The 13535-nt window shown below is 46.0% G+C and overlaps 1 protein-coding gene across 2 annotated transcripts in view; it reads left to right on the top strand.

Annotated features, from left to right (window-relative positions):
* reps2 (RALBP1 associated Eps domain containing 2) overlaps nt 1-12440 on the top strand; it is an 18964-nt gene extending 6524 nt beyond the window's left edge. The window contains exons 2-17 of one of the 2 annotated variants that reach the window (XM_079297451.1): nt 1021-1144; nt 1469-1638; nt 2350-2446; nt 2820-2911; nt 2994-3135; nt 3220-3283; nt 3803-3971; nt 4302-4368; nt 4794-4868; nt 6438-6486; nt 6592-6728; nt 7345-7406; nt 7500-7589; nt 8174-8301; nt 9205-9310; nt 12227-12440. In XM_079297451.1, the coding sequence (XP_079153577.1) occupies nt 1021-1144; nt 1469-1638; nt 2350-2446; nt 2820-2911; nt 2994-3135; nt 3220-3283; nt 3803-3971; nt 4302-4368; nt 4794-4868; nt 6438-6486; nt 6592-6728; nt 7345-7406; nt 7500-7589; nt 8174-8301; nt 9205-9310; nt 12227-12295 (1641 nt within the window). In that variant the 3' untranslated portion in view covers nt 12296-12440. The remainder of the gene's footprint in view (nt 1-1020; nt 1145-1468; nt 1639-2349; nt 2447-2819; nt 2912-2993; nt 3136-3219; nt 3284-3802; nt 3972-4301; nt 4369-4793; nt 4869-6437; nt 6487-6591; nt 6729-7344; nt 7407-7499; nt 7590-8173; nt 8302-9204; nt 9311-12226) is intronic. The other variant, XM_079297452.1, reaches the window with a different exon arrangement.
* Nucleotides 12441-13535: the final 1095 nt, after the last annotated feature.

Below are 13535 nucleotides of genomic sequence, written 5' to 3' on the forward strand. Positions count from 1 at the left end.
TGAAGAGAGCAGAGTGCGGAGCTCTGTGAGCTTCAGTCGCTGGTACTTTGTGTTCACGTTGATTTGTTTCAGTATTTAAAGGACTCACGTCGTCAGTCTCACTTTTCAAGAAGCTTCGGGTTTTTTCAAAACAATATTTCTTTCAGTTGTGATTTGAGGAATTTATACACGATTGTGGTCCATAATCCTGATCTTCTCTTCTCCCCCAAAGCGTTCATTGAGCAGATCACATTGTTTCTTGTAGCTCCACTGTGTTCGTACAGCTTGTAACACTCTACAGTGTCTTTGTCCATGATGGAACATCATCACACGTTAAAGATAGAAAAATACAATCTGCTGGTCTTAATATTTGCCAAGATAATATTTCCAATTATTAATGTTTTCATCTGTGAGAGAAGAGGCTGGAGAAGTTTCACCAGAATAATCTTTTTAAAGTTTTTCAATAATTTCTTCTCAGGATTGTGTTTGTTGTTGTAATTCTCACTTCAGCCACAAGAGGCTGAAGTGCGCCACGACTCCGTGTTCTTCATGTGACTGAAAGCATTCATGTTTGTGTTCAGAGTGCAGCGAGAAATTAAAGAGAAAATAAATGCTTTTAGTTCTATTAAAACATGAGGAAGTGCTTCAGCCTCTTGTGGCTGAAATGAGAATTACAACAACAACACTGAACTGACACATCAGCTGTTTCACTGTTGATGAAAAGAAGGAACACGCTCTGCTCTACGAAAGATGAGATTTACTTTACTATATTCTTAAAGCATAGTTGTCCTTTAATAATAATAAACTCGTCTCCTCCAGGTGACGGAGTTGTGTGACTGACAGAAACGTCTCCACAGAAAACATGAAGTCATTTAGAGAAATATTATTCTGGCAAAACCTTGACTTCTTTCAGCTGTTCTTCTTTTGAGCCTTTGGGCTTCCGTAGCCTCTGTTCCTGAAAAGAGTGCCACCCTTTCAGCCGTATGAAAGACGATATTTAATGTATAAAGCAGCTTAAAAGACAAAACTCGTCTCCTCCAGGTGACGGAGTTGTGTGGGGCGAAGCGTCTGGGTTACTTCGGTACGCCGCAGTTCTTCGTGGCCCTGAAGCTGCTGGCGGCGGCCCAGTCAGCCCTGCCCATCCACCTGGACAGCATCACGGCCAGTAAGGAGGAGGAGGAGGAGGAGGAGGAGGAGGAGGAGGAGGAGGAGGAGGAGGAGGAGGAGGAGACGAATCAGACGAAGACATAAAGGCACTTTTGAAGCAGGCTAAGTGGCTTTGTCCTCATTAGAAGAGCCGCACCATCAGTCACACCAAGACCTGAGAGAGAATCAGTTCTACAAGTGAACTTCATGGTCGTTCTTCAAAAGTGTCTGTCTTCGTCTCATTCGTCTCATTCATCACAATCAGACGAATCCTCTTTCTGTACATTAAACCAGCTCGAGACGAGGAAAGACAGACAGGAATCCCTGCGTGTGTCTCCTCTAGATCTACCTCTGCCCCGGTTTGTCGGGCTCAAGACCGAGCCAGCGATGCGGTACTCTGTCGTCCCCCCGAGCCTCGACGCTCAGGGGGCTCAGTGCGGGACCGGGACCCCCGGGTCCGCCTCCTGGACTCCAGCAGACCGGAGACGCCCGGAGGACCACGTCGACAGGAAGGTGAGTTCGGGATGACGCGAGTCTCTTAGTTTGTAATAAAGCACGGGTCACTGAGGAGCGGGACGGTGCAGAGACATTCCTGTGGGCTTTGATCAGCGGAGCAGAACGGCCTCGTTGTTTGAGAGGTTAGAGCAGGAGGACCAGACCGGCTCCAGACCGGCTCCAGACCGGCTCCAGACCGGCTCCAGACCGGCTCCAAGGACCCACAACACAAACCTCAGGAAGCCTCCATGTGCACATAAGACACACTGGTTTAACTAACAGATGTCACCATGAGGGTTTATCAAACGTTATGTTTAAATGTGCAAATGAGGCGTTATGTCGTGGTAACGTTTGGTGAATTTAGGAGAAATCTACAGACTAAGTAGTGAAATAAATGTCTTATTTCCTCGAGTCTGAAGACGTGTTCTAGAGACTCCAGTCACTGGAACACTGATTCTACCTCTCAGGACGCAGCAGCTGCTGCTCTGCTGCAGGAGAACCACACACACACACACACACACACACACACACACACACACACACACACACACACACACACACACACACACACACACACACACACACACACACACACACACACTACAGAACATCAGGACCGTCTCTATAATGTGCGACTGACTGAAACTCGTCCGACGTGTTCTATGAGTGAATGTATTCAGAGTACTTGTAGTACTTCTTTGTATGTGTAATAATACTTTGTCCCTGAAGGAGCCCCGGTCCCCGGGCAGCTCGCCGCCTCGCTCCCCGCCGCCGTACCGAGGCTCCCCCTACGCCGAGCAGAGCCACGGGGCCGACCCGCTGACCGGTACGCCAGCAGACGCTCACACGGCCGCTCTTCTCACGATTCACTTTTCAGGCCTGAACTCGCCTCCACATCTGCTTTCATCAGCAGAGTTCATAAACTAACTCAGCATGTTTCCAGATCATCACTGTGAATCTCTCGGAGCACACGTCCTGCTGTGGTCATGAGTTATGAGTCATGAGTTATGAGTTATGAGTTATGAATGAACCGAGATGTGAAGGACACCTGGAGCTCTGATGTCTCTCCGCTCGCTGCTTTTTCACCTGAACATCTTCCATTCTGTCTGATTTATGGATTTGTATAGTCAGCGTGTTGAGTCTCCTCCTCCTCCTCCTCCTCCTCCTCCTCCTCCTCCTCCTCCTCCTCCTCCCTCCAGCCTACGAGAACAAGCCGTCCTCTCGGCCCACGGTTCACCCGGACCAGCGCTCCTCTCCCGGGACCAGAGCTGCCGCCGAGCGTCCCGCGAGGGTAAACGCCTGCCCCCCCCCCAGCGCCACCGGCACAATGCAATAAGTTGTTGATTGTGATTTATGCCCCCCCCCCCCCTTAGACCTCCTCGTCGGAGAGGCTGGACCAGCAGGGCCTCGTGGACGGCCCTGAAGACGACCCCTGGAGGATCACAGAGGAACAGCTGGAGTATTACACCAATCAGTTCCAGAGCCTGCAGCCCGACCTGGGGGCTCTCATCCTGGGTATGGACCCCCCCCCCCTGCTGCAGATATTTATGATTATAAATCACATTCAAACTATTCCACCATGTTGCGTCTCTTCTCCAGGAACCATTGCAAAGAACTTCTTCACTAAATCTAAACTCCCGATTCCAGAGCTCTCCCACATCTGGTAAGTGCTGAGTCATGCGAATGTCTGCGCCACGCCTCAGTTTCAATATGCAAATGAGGTCTAATGGTGACTTTTGGTGAATTTAGGAGAAATCTGGAGATGCAAACGTAGACTCGTTCGTAGAGTTGATGCTGCTCTGCTGCTGCGTCTCTTACGGAGTTTTGTGTCGTTGTCACTTTATTTCTGGAGCTTCAGAATCATTTACTTATTTCTTATAAGCATTCTTATTTTGCAGAAATGATTTAGAATATACCAACTGTGTTTAATTGTTGGTTTCCAATTGAAATTAATGAATAATTTGGCGATGAATTGTATTTGTATCTATGAATTAAAAATAAATATTTGCTTTGGTTTAAATTGAGATTCTTTTATTTTTAAACAGATTATTGAATATAAATATATGATTAGGAAATGATGGACCCACAAATAAAGCGTTCAACTCTTTTCTTTCATTATTCATCATCTTTGTTGACCTACATTGAATAATCGGCGCTCTTCTCTTGTCTACGGTTCTTGAAGGGAGCTGAGCGACGTGGACAGAGACGGAGCGCTCACGTTCTCCGAGTTCTGCACGGCCTTCCACCTGATCGTGGCCCGTAAGAACGGGTTCCCGCTCCCAGAGAGCCTCCCGCCGACGCTGAGGACGGGCTCCGTGCAGCCGCAGGACGAGGACACGCCGGACACTGAGGTGAGACGCCGCCGGAGAGTCTCTGGTCTGGAACGGTTCTCCGGTCGTTCCTCCTTCACTCGCGACTCTTTGTTGCTTCTCTGCTCGTGCTCGTGCTCGTGCTCGTGTCCGCAGAGCGCGGAGCCGCTGATCGTCTTTGAGGACGCTGAGCCGAGGCCGAGTGTCACGGTGAACTACGTCCTCCTTCCACTTTCTTACAGAAATAAGTGACGGTGGAGTTCCCGCTGGCCGCCTGTAGGGGGCAGCAACAAGCTGCACGCGAGGGCTCTACTTCCTGAAGTGTGACGCAGACTTTACGTCGTTCTCACGATGAAACATTTTGTCTTTTAGAATCGGAGCGTCATCGAGCGTCTGACCTCAACAGAAGCGGAAGTGAAGGAGGAGTCGCGTGAACGAGGTGAAGAGTTCATTTAAGCCCACGACTTCAAAGAATCCACGAGAAGATTCTCCAACAAAGCGCTTCAGTTTAAAAGCTTGATGTGGAACACATGAAGGTGATGATCTCTGTTTGAACTTCACACATTTACACAGAACGTGTGTGTGTGTGTATGTATATATATATATGTATGTATATGTATATATATATATATACTGTTCAGCAGTTATTTTAATAGAAAATTTATTTATTATTATTGTTTACTATTGTTTGACTTTTGACTCTCTGATTTCAATAAATGAATCTCTAAATACTGAATTATATTGTAGATCAGATGAGTGAGCTCCTCTTCATCATGAAACTATGAATCAGAACACGTCCTCGTGGTTCTCGTGGTCCTCGTGGTTCTCGTGGTTCTGCTGCTGACGTTTGTTTCTGTTCTGCAGATGTTGGCGTGACGACGGAGACGACGTCTCCAGAGCAGCGTGTTGTGCGTCTCGCTGCGTTCACCGAGAGGACAGGTGATCCTCCGTCCTTTGAGTTCAACCTGTCCGAGAAGACGGTTACTGCACGGAGACGCATCGTCTGTCCTCCGCGCTTAAAGCATCGTCTCTCTCAGAACTTTGTTCGTCGGAGGAGTTGTTACAGCAGCTCGATAATCAAAGAGAAGAATAATAATAAATACGAGGTCGGATAAAAACACCAGAAACCAGACGAACGTATGAATATAATAACATACGAACACTATATTCACCTTTCACGTGTTCATTTATCAGGTTGAGTCATTGCAGACGCTGCAGCAGCATCGTACTCGATGAACAATAATCTATATGAATAAATATAATCGCTCGGGATCAATGAAGGCCGTTGGGTTGTGAGTGTTGGTGACATCAGTGATTACTTTACTCACATCTGGTGAAATCAATAACGCTTAAAGTTTAACGTTCCTGTCTTACTGTCGGCTTATTGTTATGAACTAGAACCGACTACAAGAAGCTGTGAACACATAACGTAGCTGAATAACAACCATGTACTGGACCGAGATGAATTCCAGTATTTATCTTTAATATATAAATATATATGAACTCCTGGTGACGGTGACGTTCCAGCAGGTGGCGCTGCGACGCTTCACATTCACGCTGTTTCTGTAGAATCAACAACAAGAAGATGATTTATGTATTTGATCAGATCAGATGCTGTTTAACCAGCGAGCTGTAGAGCTCAGACCTGAAACACCATGATCCTACAAACTACAACCACAAACTACAACTACAAACTACAACCACAACTACAAACTACAAACTACAACCTACAACTACAAACTACAACCACAAACTACAAACTACAACCACAACTACAAACTACAACCACAAACTACAACTACAAACTACAAACTACAACTACTAACTATAACCACAACCACAAACTACAACCACAAACTAAAACTACAAACTACAAACTACAACCACACCTACAAACTACAAACTACAACCACAACTACAAACTATAACCACAACTACAAACTACAACTACAAACTACAACTGCAACCACAACTACAAACTACAACCACAAATTACAGCTACAACTACAAACTACAACCACACCGACAAACTACAACTACAAACTACAAACTACAAACTACAAACTACAACCTACAACTGCAAACTACAACTGCAAACTACAACCACAGCTAAAACTACAACCATAACTAAAAACTACAACTACAAGCTACAACCACAACTACAAACGACAACTACCAACTACAAACTACAAACTACAACTACAAACTACAACTACAAACTACAACCATAGCTACACCTACAAACTACAACTACAAACTACAACTACAAACTACAACTACAAACTACAACTACAACTACAAACTACAACCACAACTACAAACACAACTACAAAGTACAACGACAGATATACACAACGAAACCTCTGAGAACTCAAATCATTGATGAAGGCCAAATAAAATGGAGAAAGCCAGTTAGAATTCAAGAGACACTTTAATAACCTTGTTTGTAGTTGCTTCTCGTTCGCAGCCGGATCCTGAAGTGTGTTCATGTCTCGTGTCCGTCCTCAGAGCCGCCTCAGGACCTGGACCCCCACATGAGGACGAGAACTAGGCCGAGGTGAGACCCCCCCCCCCCCCCCCGTGAGTTATTCCAGTCCTCTGAACTCGTTGCTCCTTTAAAACCTCTTGTTTTTGTTTCCCCACCATGTGACCTCTGGTCCAGGTCTTACTCCAGCACTTCTATCGAAGATGCCGTGAAGAAGACAGAAGAGCCTCCCACCCCCCCGCCTCGACCCCAGAAAACCCACTCCAGAGCCTCCTCGCTGGACCTCAACAAGCTCTTCCAGCAGGGCGCTCCAGGTACGACCAGGAGGCAACCTCCGCTTCTTAAAAGTTCTTCAGAGCTTCATGTGTGAAAGCTGCATTCTCTCTAGTGTCCACCAGGGGGCGACTCCTCTGGTTGTATAGAAGTCTATAGAAAATGACTCTACTTCTCTCTTGATTTATTCCCTCAGTAAACATTGTAAACATGAGTTTATGTCTCAATCTCTAGTTTCAAGTCTTCTTCAATACAGCATGATGTTCATTTAGTACATTATGCTCCATTTAGAGTCACACAGACCATAAAGCAGGGGATGCTTTAGGGCGGGGCTACAGTGATTGACAGGTCGCTGAATGAATGCAGCAAGTTCTCCTCCACTTGTACAAGAAGAATGAACGTGTTCACACGAGAGGTTGTTGCATGAACTCCTGCAGCTTTAAGTGAGCGTGTTCAGTAAAACTGTTCTCCTTTCACGGAAGAACAAAAAAGGGAAATGAATCTTTTATTGCTCAGTCAGAAAGGTGAGTGCAAGTCGGTGTCTGATCATGAACATATGAGTTTTATTTGTGTTTTTAAAAGTGAAAACAGTCCTGAGAGGACAGTCGAGGCGAGCCGCTCTGGTTTACTCCTCTGTGATGTTTGTCTGGATTTCAGGCATAAAGAGCGGCTGGATGCCGCCTCCTCCTGCCCTCCCTCCTCGACCAGCCTCCTCACAGGTGAGCCGGCTTTCATTTCTCATGTGCTCAAATCCTCTTTGTTCAAATGTCTCTGAATCTCTGAGAGAAAAGTCCTCTCGTCGCCCTCGTCAGGTTTCTCAGTTCATCGGCGTTTCAGAGAAAACTCCCCAGAAAAAAGTGCAGCAGCCGAACTTTGCTGACTTCAGTCACTTCAGGGAAGAGGTGAGAACAAACCTCTTCTTTACTCATCGACTTGTGTTTGCAAATGTAACAAATAAAGCAGGAACATTAAAAGCTGCCTCCCAGATCCTCAGAGTAGAGCTGGACGATACCGAGAAATTCACAAATCGAGATGTGTTTTGACCCAATACGTGACATCGACATCGCAAATGTTACGGCTTCCAGGCTGAAAGTGTTAAAGCTGCATTCTCTCTAGTGTCCACCAGGGGGCGACTCCTCTGGTTGTATAGAAGTCTATAGAAAATGACTCTACTTCTCTCTTGATTTATTCCCTCAGTAAACATTGTAAACATGAGTTTGTCTCAATCTCTAGTTTCAAGTCTTCTTCAATACAGCATGATGTTCATTTAGTACATTATGGTCCATTTAGAGTCACACAGACCATAAAGCAGGGGATGCTTTAGGGCGGGGCTACACGCTGATTGACAGGTCTCTACCACGGCGGTGGTCAGTCTGGGAGTTGTCCTTGTCCTCACAGTATGTTTTTGTTCATGAGAGTTAACATTTTCTTCACCTAAAAATGTTTGAGGCTGAGGCTGAGGCTAACTTTGCGTTCTTTCCTTCAGGACATGATTGGACTTCCTCTCAGTCAGGCGCCACAGAAGCCGGTCCGCAAGAAATACCATGCAGAGAGCCAGAACCTGGAGGCCACGCCCCCACCTGCTGCGCTGTTTCCTACTCCAACCAAACAGAGGTCAGTTTGACTCTGTGATCCTAAAATACAAACGAGTTGAGTCCTCAACTGAATCTGATGGATTAAACGTGGATTTTATTGATTCAAATTGACTCCAAAAAAATTACATTTATGTGAATTAAGAGAGAAAACAGCTGCTCTAATCAATATTGTTCTTATTAAGTATTATATAAACCTCAGCTTTTTCTGCCCCCTAGTGGCTAAAACAGTCAATTAATGCAGGTTTAAAGGGCCAGTGTGTAGCATATAATATAAAGTATTCATAAATGTCATATTGTGTTCCATATACAGAAAAATATAATAAAGGGAGTCACGGGTCAAACAACATTAAATGTGTATTTTTCCACCAGTTACACTGCAAAATAAATCAGTTTCTGCATGTGGGACCGATGGTGAGTTCAGTGTTTTCTAACATTGAACTCTTTCATCAGTAGAAATTAAGGAAACGCACTTCCTTAAAAGGTTAACTGTGAAAACGTTCTCATTTCACCAACCTTGTGATTCAGTATTCAGTTGGTTGCAATGGTCAACCTCACCACTAGATGGTGCTAGATCCTACACACTGTCTCTTTAGGAACTTATTAAAAGTCGTGAAGTGAGACTTTAAGATGCACTGCAGTGATTTGAACATGTGCTCGTGTCTCCTTATTGACCACGCGGCTCATTGAAGTCGCTGATCGTCAGTAACTGGCTGGTTGGTTGATGTAAATGCTTTGATCTGATTATTTTGGTGTCAGTTTGTTCATGTTTAGACCCAAATAACACTGAAAGAAGTGGAATTAGGTGAAGGTTCGTTCATATGTTCCCTTCAGTGCCTTTAACTAGTTTACCTATGTTCTAACACTTTATCTATCCAGACGATGGATCACAAAGCTGACCAAAGTGTGTGAAACTCTCTCTCAGGCTGCTGTCCAAACAGAAGAGGGAGATCCAGACGGCGATCCGTAAAAACAAAGAGACCAACGCCGTGTTGACGCGCCTCAACAGCGAGCTCCAGCAGCAGCTCGAGGTCAGCAGGTCTTCTTCTTTCTGCACCCGTCCTGTGTTCTGTGTGTGGACTGCATTAGTGGCTGACCACAGCGGCTTCCTGACATGCCCTACCCTCCCACCTCCTCCGGGGGGAGGAGAACCAGCTCCCCGGCTCGGAGAGGAGACTCTCGCACAACAAGTGCTCAAATGGTCGGCAGTTGAATTCTGCGCTTGTAGCTCTGCTGGTTGCTAGACGTCGTACTAGAGAGCATTTATGCTTTTGTTCCTTTACGTTTCTGTGTGAACTTCACAATATTCTCCCTAGTGTCCACCAGGGGGCGACTCCTCTGGTTGTATAGAAGTCTATAGAAAATGACTCTACTTCTCTCTTGATTTATTCCCTCAGTAAACATTGTAAACATGAGTTTATGTCTCAATCTCTAGTTTCAAGTCTTCTTCAATACAGCATGATGTTCATTTAGTACATTATGGTCCATTTAGAGTCACACAGACCATAAAGCAGGGGATGCTTTAGGGCGGGGCTACACGCTGATTGACAGGTCTCCACCAGAGACGTATACGGCGTCTCTACGTCACTCCTCAGTCACTCGTCACTTCCTGTTCACTGGTTGCAAAAAAACAAGATGGCGTCGGCCGTCCACAAACCAATGTGTGACATCACGATGACCACGTCCACGTCTTAGTCGGGCGGATTTGGTGGATCTCCACCAAAAAACCCAATCAATTAGCGAATGTGGATTCATGAGTCATCGTTTTCAAAGGTTTCTAAACTACAACGGCTTCAGTAGCGTTTTCAAACGTCTACTTTTTAGAGGCTCTAAAACGCCGGAGTGGTGTGGACGCTCGGCGTAAACGTAGATACGCGTTTTAGAAACGAAAAGGTAGTTTGTGTGATTGTAGCCCGACAACAGAAGCTCTTCATTCCAGCGTGGTGGAAAACCCTCACGCTGCAGCCGCCACTCAGAGCTGAACGGATGCTGTGTGCACCGCGGCACACGCACTCACATTTGGAAACGCATGCCGCATGCCGATGATCCGGTAGTGAAAAACCCTCACGCTCACATGCGGCGCATCTACAGCTTTAATACAACAGACCAAAGAATTAAACGGCTTTAAAAATCTTTTACATTAATGTCAGTCGTGTTCTAAACCCACTTTGTTATCCAGGACGTTGTTCATTGGCCTTAATTCTGCTGGTTCCTCAAAGCATCCGAGGAATTCAGCAGAGAAAGGCGTCCGTGTCTGTATATAGACTGCAGCCATTGGCATTCACAACTGTCTTCTTTAAAATAGAGCCTGGGCTGCTCAGGCATCCAACCAGCACAGGGTGTGAGGAGAGGAACGGCTCCCATGAAGTCGAAGTTATGAAAAAACTGTGAATGAAAGCTCCTCGGATCAAACACCTGGTTATTTCCTATCGATCGCTCTGAAGCACGTTTACTGAAAACTAAAAATGATTTCAAAGAAAAAACTAAACGAGACAAAAACACGCTTCGGATGAACGGCTCGACGCCACAGACGCCATAAGAAGTGGACGCAGTGATGGTGATGTCACTCATTGGTTTGTGGACTCAAGTTTGCCCATTTTTTTCCGTCTATCTTTTGTTTTTTTGCAACCAGCGAACAGGAAGTGACCACATTGAGGAGTGACGTAGAGACGGCGTACACGTCTCTGGTAGAGACCTGTCAATCAGCGTGTAGCCCCGCCCTAAAGCATCCCCTGCTTTATGGTCTGTGTGACTCTAAATGGACCATAATGTACTAAATGAACATCATGCTGTATTGAAGAAGACTTGAAACTAGAGACTGAGACCATAAAGTACGATGTGCTCTGCTGGTGGAGTGCACCGCTGTGTCAGCTGTCACTGAGCTTCACATGAGAGAAATCCTGCATAGATTTTATTAATGGGGTCAATGAATTATTTTCAAATGGCTTCACTGGGAATCAGTTTTTGACCCTCTGAACACGACGCAGTTTGGGGCATTTTTTCTCTCTGGTTTTGATTTTCTCTGTCACATAAAGTTCTTCATCTCTATAGAACCATCATGACTGGAAGCAGAGAGAACTAGAACGTGTCTTTAGGAGGGAAGTTAGGATGAACCCTGAGCATCCTCACTCCCTGCTGTGTTGTCACAAGGTCAGATTCCAGACATGAAATGTCAGCGCTGAACATATTCTGCATTCTCACAATAATCCGCTCCATGTGAGCGGCTGAGTGAGCGGCGTTCAGTGAGTCTGCTGCTCGTTCTCTCCGACAGTAAGGGTCCACTTCAGAGGTAGTCCGTGTTACACGGCGAACACCACAACCCGCCGAACGCCTGCCGAGGTTCGTCTGGTGTTCAGCGTGCAGAGATGAAAGCGTGTTCAGCGTGCAGAGATCGAAGCGTGTTCGTCTGGTGTTCAGCGTGCAGAGATCAAAGCGTGTGTGTGTTTGTGTGGTGTTCAGCGTGCAGAGATCAAAGCGTGTGTGTGTTTGTGTGGTGTTCAGCGTGCAGAGATCAAAGCGTGTGTGTGTTTGTGTGGTGTTCAGCGTGCAGAGATCAAAGCGTGTGTGTGTTTGTGTGGTGTTCAGCGTGCAGAGATCGAAGCGTGTTCGTCTGGTGTTCAGCGTGCAGAGATCAAAGCGTGTGTGTGTTTGTGTGGTGTTCAGCGTGCAGAGATCAAAGCGTGTGTGTGTTTGTGTGGTGTTCAGCGTGCAGAGATCAAAGCGTGTGTGTGTTTGTGTGGTGTTCAGCGTGCAGAGATCAAAGCATGTGTGTGTTTGTGTGGTGTTCAGAGATCAAAGCGTGTGTGTGTTTGTGTGGTGTTCAGCGTGCAGAGATCAAAGCGTGTGTGTGTTTGTGTGGTGTGCAGAGATCAAAGCGTGTGTGTGTTTGTGTGGTGTTCAGCGTGCAGAGATCAAAGCGTGTGTGTGTTTGTGTGGTTTGGCTGCAGGTGGTTCACCAGGAGAGGGTCACCCTGGAGACCCAGCTGGAGCTGCAGCGGCCTCTGGCCTCGACGTGACGGAGCCCCAAGTCCGGTTTCTGTAAAACCTGAATGTTTTCGTCATGAATGCAGAATAAATGTAGAAAGGTTGACGACGGGAACAAACGGGGATGTGTCGCTTACTTGTAATGACGTACTGCAGGATTAAAGTGTATGATGTGCACATGTAACTTATTCTCTCTTGATTTCACCCTCATGAAGCGTACCGTGCTACATGTAACAGTTTGTGCACAGACTAAGGTTTCCCTCTGCATATAAAAAGCATTTAGTCTGGTCTAAAGCAGGTAATGGTGCTACGGATGAGTCTCTGAATACTGTTCACTTAAAGAGTAAAGATGCACATGCGGGGTTGTACTTGATGTAATGTAGCTTCAGATCGTCTGCTGTCGCCCTGTAGCACCGACACACGAGCACACTCGCCAATGTCGACACTGGATTTGTATGAAATATGGACTTTTTTATTTACTTGAAGATTTGCTCCATCTTTACTGATCGCACTGCGTTATTTTATGTTTATTATCAGATGAAGAGCTTTGGAAAATAAATACTTTAAAGACAAAAAAAAATAAATCTCGTCACTCCAGAAAATAAGATATCAGAACACAATATTCCTGCAATGTTTCGCAAGATGGATCTCAGCAAGTCAGACGTGGTTTAGATGTTTTCTCTATGCAGAGACGTGGCGCTGCTGCTTTAGACCGTCAGCCATCAGGAACATGAGGCTGGATGAAGCGGTGCAACACATGACGGCATGCTTGATACTGCATGTTTGCTACGATGAGCACTGGACTGTAAATCATGCACAACTAGGGCGCTCTGGGCTTCGGACAATAATCCAAACTAATCAATAAAGTTGTCTATTTTTTATTGTGTGTGATTATTTTATTACACTGTTTGTCAATAAAATGTTTTGGGTCTTTCACTGTCGTGTAAAGATATAACTCAAGGTTGCTGAGTGAAGTGTTACCAGCGGCATCAGAAGTGGTTCATCACATCATTGGGATGAGAGTGAACCACGGAGCAGCTGTGTTTTCTCCGACGCAGACATAACAAACCGCGGGCCAAGCAGGTCGCCAACGGTGGCCGTATTCCCAGACCTTCCTCCGCTGCCGCCGCCGGAGTCCAGAAATATCCGCTGACACACTTGGCTCCCATTTACACCAGACGATGAACCCTAAGAACTTTAGTGATCCCCTGACTTCTCCCCGACTGCGATCAGCAGGTCAAACTTTTCACTTATCCTGTGAAATAGCTCAAC

Source organism: Melanostigma gelatinosum, assembly GCF_949748355.1.
Source record: "Melanostigma gelatinosum genome assembly, contig: scaffold_312, whole genome shotgun sequence".
In the NCBI taxonomy this organism is placed as follows: domain Eukaryota; kingdom Metazoa; phylum Chordata; class Actinopteri; order Perciformes; family Zoarcidae; genus Melanostigma; species Melanostigma gelatinosum.